The sequence below is a fragment of the Zosterops lateralis genome (genome assembly GCF_965231275.1).
Source record: "Zosterops lateralis genome assembly, chromosome: Z".
Lineage (NCBI taxonomy): Eukaryota > Metazoa > Chordata > Aves > Passeriformes > Zosteropidae > Zosterops > Zosterops lateralis.
In genome coordinates, this window is record NC_139800.1 from 23,722,322 (window position 1) to 23,731,011 (window position 8,690).

At 41.7% G+C, this 8,690-nt stretch overlaps 1 protein-coding gene across 1 annotated transcript in view; it reads right to left on the minus strand.

Moving 5' to 3' along the window:
* Nucleotides 1-8,099, minus strand: part of CELF4 (CUGBP Elav-like family member 4) — a 693,954-nt gene extending 685,855 nt beyond the window's left edge. Inside the window, exon 1 of the mRNA XM_083883995.1 lies at nucleotides 7,720-8,099. Within this exon, the coding sequence (XP_083740121.1) occupies nucleotides 7,720-7,999 (280 nt within the window). The 5' untranslated portion in view covers nucleotides 8,000-8,099. The remainder of the gene's footprint in view (nucleotides 1-7,719) is intronic.
* Nucleotides 8,100-8,690: the final 591 nt, after the last annotated feature.

Genomic DNA, 8,690 nt, shown 5'->3' on the forward strand with positions numbered 1-8,690 from the left:
AACTAATCTATTAAATAGTTAATGTTAAACAATGACTTTCTGTGTTCAACAAAGGAGGAAGAAATAAACAGATAAGGGTGAGGTAGATCGAAATCTGCATGCCTCATTGGCTGAGCTGTCGGATATTTCTAATGCATCTGAAGGGTTTGTTACCAAGAACCTGTTAAGTATCTTTAAACCTTTGATCTGTAGCCAGTCTTAACAAAGGTGACAATTAATTACAGGAGAGTGCATTGCAATAAAGTTACATCGTGGTCAGTTTATATATACTGTCCAAAGCTGGTTCACAGAAGTCACTGTCAATTAAAGTCTTCTTCGAATCCAGTTCATTATCAATTTTTCCCCCTTGCCTTGATCAATATTTTTGGCTGGTTCTGCTTGACAAACTTAACACAATGTCTATATCTATGTGTCTTGCCATTCATTTACATGGAATAGATGGCCATATATGATTTATTTTTAGCTACTATATATGGTCAGGCACTTTATTTGAGAGGTTTAGAGCTCTCATCCATCTTTATTTTAAGGAGCGACAATAATAAGCCCTCTCTTCCTTCAAAGAGATGTCAGTTGGATATAATGAATGCACATTAAAAGCTGCATTCACCTGCATGTGCATTCAGGCTGTGGCTTACAGTGACAAAAGCAAATAAATGCAATTTCTGTGATGACATCCTGACTCCAGACCACACCAAGAGATGCAGCACAGACAAAGTGACTCAGTAGATCGTGAGATCTCCAAAACGTGACAATGGCTCCTCGGGAGGTAGAGGGAAAGAGACACTCTTGTAACATGTACCCCAGCTCAGTAACTGGAAGAAAACCATAATTTTTACTCACCATGGTTAATATTTTTCCCTTTTTCTGCAGCATATTTTAATGCATAAGGGTCAGTCCATCATGACAAACCCCAGCAACAGTCATAAAAATGTTGGTGGATATATAAGTGAGTGAGCACTGTGGCAGAGATCAGGCTTTTGTCAGTTCTAGTTTTAGTTTCACTTACAGAAATAAAGCTAAGTTAAAGGACAAGTCAGCAAGCGCAGAAATTAGTAGCATTACCTGCAAATATTGAGGTTTGCTATGTAAACCCATAATCCAGAATTTTAAAGGGAATGTGAAACACTAAGTGCAAACCTGAAGCAGGATTTGCAAATGTGAAGCCACCTAAGTGATAGCAGAAATCTCACTGCGTTTTTCCCAGCAAGCAAGTAACAGGCCTTTGCTCCCGAAGTAAAGGTGGTGCAGGGATTAATGAAGCACCAGCTATTTGTTAAAGTCAGGATTCAACTTAGTTTCCTTAACACCTCACTTGCTTAGTGCAAACTCTTACGGGGCCAAAATCACACAGTGGTTTGATGGACAGGTCACGTTGAGCTCTCCAGCCCCTGCTTTTTTTTGAATATTGCTTTGAGGCTACAGCAAACACCCGTATGGGTCTTTGGGCACTTTGGGCATCTGATGATTTCTCTCTATTTTAAATGCGGGTAAGCGGTCCAACAGCCTAGATCATCTCCCCCACTTTTTCTCCCTTGGAACCATTACTGCTTCTCGCATAAACCTGCCTCGGTTCACACTTGATTGACGGGAGGGACAGTAACAGCTCCTTTAGTGTCATTATGGTCTGTCGGTCAATGCGGCTGGTATGCATGCGTACAGGGTATGCATGATAAAAAAACAGCCTGATGTCTTGTTGAAAAATGTGACTGCATACTTCCAGCTCTTGAGGCTGGAGGAGACCCTCCTTGATCACTCAAACCCTTCCGGTCTTTTGTTCTTGACCACCATGAACAGAGAGTTCTCTGCCTGCCCTGCCTGACAGGTACAATCCGCTTTTCAGTCAAACACAAGACACTTTCTACAATCTCACTGACCCTGTACCCAGACAAAATTTCCAGGTGTTTTATGACAATCTCCTCCAAAAGGCTATTCCATCAGCTGCCTAGCTTTTCTTATGCTATGCAATTTGAATCCTCTGCTAAAGAAAGCCCTGCCGGTGGCACTGGCCACTAGCAGATGTGGGATGCAGGACCAGATGAACCACACTTCTCATGCAAGGTGACAAGGATCCTCAGTTTTCCCCTCTACTTCAGTGCTGAAATTTCCAACATTTTCTGGCTCGATACTGGAAAAAAATGGCATAAAACTAGACCAAACCTCCCCCTGTTCCTACTGTTTCGCCCCTTAATTAAAAATCTTGGTAGGGACAAATAAATACTATGAAATTTGGTTGTTCCTAATTCCTAATAGTTTTTTTTAAAGGAAAAAAGCACCCATTTTTATTCCATAAAATGCCCAAAGGCATCAGTATATGTAGATATTGAGGGACGGAAGCAATTGTAATCTGTAAAAGTGTAAGAAATGTAGAGTCTAACCTGGCGAAATACAAGAGAAGGAACAAAAGCTGTGGACACACAAACTTTATTTTCTTTTCTTTTTTTTTTTTTTTTCTGCAATAATGTAACTTTTAAACAAATCCATTTTTTAAGGATGATTAGTTCATATGGTAGTGGGACTAGCTGAGGAAGAGCTTTCAGTGCAAAACTTGACAGGCAAGAAAGAGATCCCAGAAAATTAGAGTTTGTATTGGAAATGCTGACACAACTGTAACAACAGCATCATAACTGGCTGCAGCTGCTTTTAGAAACCAGAATCCATGTCCAGACCCCTGAAAAAAAAGAGTTAACATATGCCCTTCTAATTTATGGAGCAATCCGGTCTATCTGTTTGACATTATCAAAACACATAGACGCTCATAAATACAGGAGATTTTAATGAACGGGGGGTTGCTTTGTTTCTCTCTTCCATCAATTATCCAATTGAATTGTGACTGTTTTAAGGGGCTGTTCTTTAGACCTAAGGCTTAAGTCTCCTCTGTATTATTCCAGTTTATTTGTGCGTTTACCTCCCTAAAACTTGTTTGGTTTACTACCGTACTAAATGCTGCATGTGTTGCTTTCAGCCAGGCAAGTCTTATGTTTCAATTATGGAGGAGTTTATTCAGCACCTGTATTGCGTTGTGCTTCTTTTCAACTAAAATTTCCGTTTCCCAAAGGCTGTACACATGAATGTGTACACATCTCTTTTTCTGTATGTATACACACACAAAACTATACATTTCTGCATATAAACATACACATCATCTTTACTGAATGCTCATTTTCATTGCGCCTTTGAATTTCTGACATATCCAAAACCTTCATAAACATCCTTAAACTTAACAAGGTTTTAATTTATATATCATCTATCTTCGTAATCAAACAGAACAGAATATAATGAATGGAAACCCTATTTCCCTACCCCAGAGGTGTCTTAATTTTCAAAATTATTTATACTTTTAAGATGGTAAAGCTGTAAAAGAACTAAACTATTCTTTTCATACTGCATTTTTCTACCTGCGTTGAATGCTTACGGAGTGTGGTTTGGGTCAGGTAGGAAAAACATCCCAACCACAGGACTGCAGCAGTGTATTTCAAGGAGGTTTTAGGGGGTTTGTGCTTTTTCCACTCCTAAAAAAGGTTGACAGAGTGTTGTTGGTCTCAAGTCTACGCGAGACTCTTGCTTTCTTATTGAACACTATCTCCACACTTTAAGTGCATTCACTCGCATATGTTTCAGTAAATATCAGTTAATTACGGAATGCTGATTTCTTCTGACTTATTAAATAGAATAATATGGAGACCTGTGTGTTTTAAATTAAAACATTTCCCAGGCCTCGGGTACAAGCAAGCTTCAATAGAAAAGACTGTTTAAACCTATGGGGACAGTCCTATATTTAGATTACATTAATTCATAAATATTATACTAAATACCACTTAAATTGGCCTTAAATGACTTCAAAGATAATGCATTATAATATGGCTGTCCTGAGAGCACTAACCTTTATATCTCCCAGTAACTCAGCCTTTAAGCATACTCCACAGCTAGATAAGATGGGGAGAAGTTATGAATGAATGTCTTGTAAAAGTGTGATTAGTTAACTCAGTGCATGTGTGTGTATGTGTGAGTGTGTGGGTGGGTCAGCTCAGCCCCGGCAGATTTCTACCTATGGATATCAGCACACAGACTCTTCCCAACCCTACAGCAAAGTACCAGAGCAGGAGCCTGTTCCTGCCCCGTGTGGAGAGAAGTGAGGATGGGGGAAATATAGACCAGCTATGCTCGTGCTATGAAAGCTTATTTTCTCAGGGATCTGGCAAGCCTTTCCCACCTTCTCCCACATGCAGCTTCCTCTGTACCCTTTCTCTTTGCATATCTGCAAGAGAATCATAATCCCCTGCCTCTTTCCTGGTGTCTGTACTGGTATCAGCCAGGGCTGCTGGTGAGAGAACCTGGGACTTCACTCTCCTTTCGTGATAGTTTTTCTTGGAGGAGGGCATAGTAATGTACTTTAGATTCTTAATTTTTGATTTCCTCCTGCTATATGGGGGCACTGCAATAGGATGTCTTCGTAATATTTTCAAGAATACACACGCTTTGATCTCATTTCAATGAATTTACACCTGAAACTACTCCGGTTGCTGTTTTTTTTACTTTAAGCTTATTCCTCTCTCTTCCCTCCTCCTAGAACAATCCCACTTTCTTCCCGTCTACACCCAAGGTTTGCTTTCCGCACACTAAAATAAACTACAGCCTACTATTAACCCTTCAGGGTGCACCACTGCCACAGCCTCATCCCCTGAATTAGGAATGAAATCAACTGAGAGTGATGGATCAATTAATGTATAACCATTATGCATCTCTTATGGAAAGCATCTTGGGGTTTTGTATTGCCAACCTACCCCTGTGAGCCAAGTTGGACTATCTTTATGCAATTCTTCACCTACGCCTGCAAAGCAAAGCCAAAATAAGGACATCTGAGTGAATATAATGCTTCACATGACTGCATTTAGAAAAAGAAAAGAGGAAAAAATAGATTAAAAATGAAATAAAGTGAATAAAATAATAGTAAAAAAAGTCAAACACAACCCTCATACTTCAAAGCCCCATCACGCTTTTTGACTTAACAGTAATTAATCACTACTGGCAAGAAAGTAATTTTTTTCCAGGTAGCCAGGGGCACATTTTTATCAGGATTAGCTAATAAATCAGCGGCATCGCTAGAAAGGAGTTCAAACTCTTCTCGGATGTACTAAATAAAACTGATCTCTGAAATGCTGGCAACCTGGTGTCTATTGAACCTTTGCTCAAACCCTAACCCACAAAATAACAATAATCACCATATTTTTTTTCCAAAGTCCAAAACTTATAGTAGGTTAAAAATGACTGTTTATTTTGAGATGAACTCATGCAATTTGATTTGATGAGGTGACAAGATTCTCTACCTGGCTTTTTTCCTAGGTTGCAGCTTTACAACAGAAATGAAATGAAGGGAAATGAAGTTAGTATCTTGCTTAATTCAGGGATATGTGTTAAACACATCCAAGCAAGATAAATGATCCCTCTCTCTCTCTCTCTCTCTCCTCCTCTCTCTCTCTCTCTCTCTCTCTCTCTCTCCCCCTTCCTGAGTTTCTCTCACTGAATACAGGCATACAGTAAAAGGAAAACTGAACTGAAAGAGAGAGAACTCAGATCTTTGGGATAGAAATCGAAGTTAGCGCACAGAATGATTAATCTCAGGTTTAATGTAAAACATAAACAAAAGAATAAAAATCTCATCAGCAAATCACCGTAACCTCCTACTATATATATAAAAAAAATACTTTATTGAAGTGTTAGCTCAAAGATTTCCTCTACACTATGTTGAGAGATTCTCTTCAGTGTAGCATTTACTACTATTATTTGTATTTTACGGAAACCTTAGACAATTTCTTGCAAACACATGCACACACACAGATGAGCTCAGTATCTACCCTCACTATTAGACATAATCTCTCAGGACCTTTCTTTCCCTGCACTTCTTACTGTTATTTTTATTGCTATTATTAATAATTATTATAGTAGAGATGTCATGTTTAAATGATACCAGTCAGACCTTGATGTGGCTTCTAGGAAGACAGTTTGAAAAGAAAGCGAGGTTCAAAAGAGCTACACTGATCATTTTAAAAATGAGAAGGGTGTTTGAAGCGATGGGCAAGAAAGGATGAAAGAAATATCCTACAACTTAGACTGAGTCCCTAGTCCCCGAGCCCTGAACATTTTCTCTAGTCTGTGTAAAACTGGTACTTTGCACTGTCAGGGTATATTTTCATTCGCATTTCCTGAGAGTGGAAGCAAGGAGGGGAGTGAGTGGGAAGGAGGAAGAGATGCCAGCTAAACATGTCATTAAGTTCAAGATTTACAACTTGCCAAGACATCTGGAAAGCTGGGAAGCCAGTAATGTCATTACTGGTGACTGTCAGGAGTCCAGCAAGCTGAACTAGACACTGGTACTGAAGCTGTCCTGTAAAAGATACAACTTCCACACTTCTCCCTGTGGCCCCATGCTAAAGGCTTTCTCCTCCTGCACTAAATCTGGAGTCACACCCCATTCACTTCTGACCCGGTCTTTTTGTCCCTTTTTATTTTTTAAAAATAAATATAAACACACAAATACACATTCTTATACAGAATCTGAGTTAATAAGGTGGCTCACATCACTCCTGGTTCTCTCCTGCACCTAAGCAAGGCTACCATGCAAATTTTCTTCAACTTCCTCCCTGCGAGTCCTACTTTCCTACCCGAGGATCTGAGCATCTCTCCCCCATTACACGCACCCTCCCCCACCCCCAAAACGGAGCACCATCTAATCTGATAGGCACCTCCGGAGTGCTTAAGCTGGGAAGGGAAATGAGCGGGCAGAGATGGAGCAAGTGAGGCATTGCGTGAGGCGTTCATCTCCACTACCCTTAGAGAAAACCTAAAAAGTTCCCAGCGTGGACTTCGGGCACCTTAAAGTAGTGCTTGGAATATTCCTGGTCAGAGACTTCTTCCCTCTGCAACTAAGCTGCCACCTGTCCTTTCTGTCTTGCCTTCTCCCACACATGCACACATACTTGTGATTTTATGCACACACCCCTGCCCCGCTTAAGATGGGCTTCTTTATTGTTGTTTATATCCCTGTTCTCGTGTTGAATAGAATCAAATGAAATATTTCTCTTGGAGCAACTCACTCTGCTCCACTTCTTGCTTTGCAGAGGACTACAAATTATAAATGTGACAGTGGCAAAAATAAAAAAATTGCCCTCCCCCCAAAAAAAAAGAAAAAAAAGAAGAAAAAAAAAAAAAAAAGAAAGAAAATAAAAAGCCGCCGGTGCTAGATACAGAACAGTTGTAAAATCAGGAGTTGCCAGCAAACCCAGGGACGGACAGACGGACACACACACCCCTGGGCTGACGAAGAGCGGCTCCCGAAGGTAAATAAGGAGCACCCGCTCTGGCTTCAGCACCGCGGACAGCTGCCGCCGGCCCCGCGCCCGCGCCGCCGCTCGCCCGGCGCTCCCCGGGAGCTGCCTCTCACCCCCCAAAAAAAGCGGGGAAAGAAATAAAAAAAAATACTATTAAATAAGACAAACGGAGCTGACTCCCTACCCTGACTCTCGCTTTTCTCTTCCCAGGATGGGTCTATTATTTCTTTCCCTGCCCCCCCAGCCTGTCTCCTCCGCCCCCGGGCCAACCAGAAATGAAATAAAATGAAATGAAATCGAAAGGAAAGAGAGAGAGAAAGAGAGAGCCAGGGAGGGAGAGGAAGCCTGCCTTTCTCTCTCGATCTCTCCCGGGAAAGTTCAGGAGGTAACTCACCTTTGTGCATGCCAGTGAACCTGTCCTTCAGCACCGTCAGTTCATAGATCTTCCCGAACTCCTCGAAGAGCGGTTTGAGGTCTTTCTCGTCCAGGTTACGGGGGATCTGCCCAATAAAGAGCTTAATGGCATCGTGGTCCTTCATTGGGATGGTGGATGGGTTTCCGGGACTATGGTTTAATCCGTTCATATGCCCGTTGGTGCTGGGGTTGCTGTGATTGCTACTCAGGCTGGTATTGTCTGGTTGTCCGTTTGCTAACGTGGCCATCTTTATATACATAGAGAAAATCTTCTTTCCTTTTTTTCCCCCTCTTCTTTTCTCTCTCCCTCCCTCTCTCTCCCTCTCTCTCTCCCTCTCTCTCGCTCTCTCTCTCCCTCTCCCTCTTTCACACACACATACACACTCACACACACACACACTCCTCCCTCTCTGTCTCTCTCTCTCTCTCTCTCTCTCTCTCTCTCTCTCTGGGTCTGATCTGATTTTTTTTTTACATTGAAGATCTGTGTCCTTTCCGTTTAAACAGGCTGGATCGGTTCAAATTCCCAGCCAGACTAGGGGGTGGGGTGTGAGTGTGTGGATGTGTGTGTGTACGGGGAAGGGAGGCTAAGGGTGGGGGATTGCTTTTGCCTCTACTCTGGCTAAACCCCCTCCTCCCATTCAACCACCCCCCTGTCTGTCTGCCCGGCAGAGGCTTAATGGTATCTTCCAACACAGCCCCTGGCTATAAATAGCACTAGGCGCATGGCTCTTTGAGAGACAGTCAATTTCTATTGTGCCAAGTGAGCAAAGGGGAACGGTTGCGTTTTTAGGACCAATGATGATGATTTTTTTTTTCCTTTTCCTTTGCAAGCCCTCCGATCAATCGCTGTCGTTATAATTTCAGTGATCATCGGGAAATCTGCCTTTTTATTTGAGAGGGGAAAAAAACCCAGACCCAAGATGTTCTGACTTCTTTCTGTTATGATGC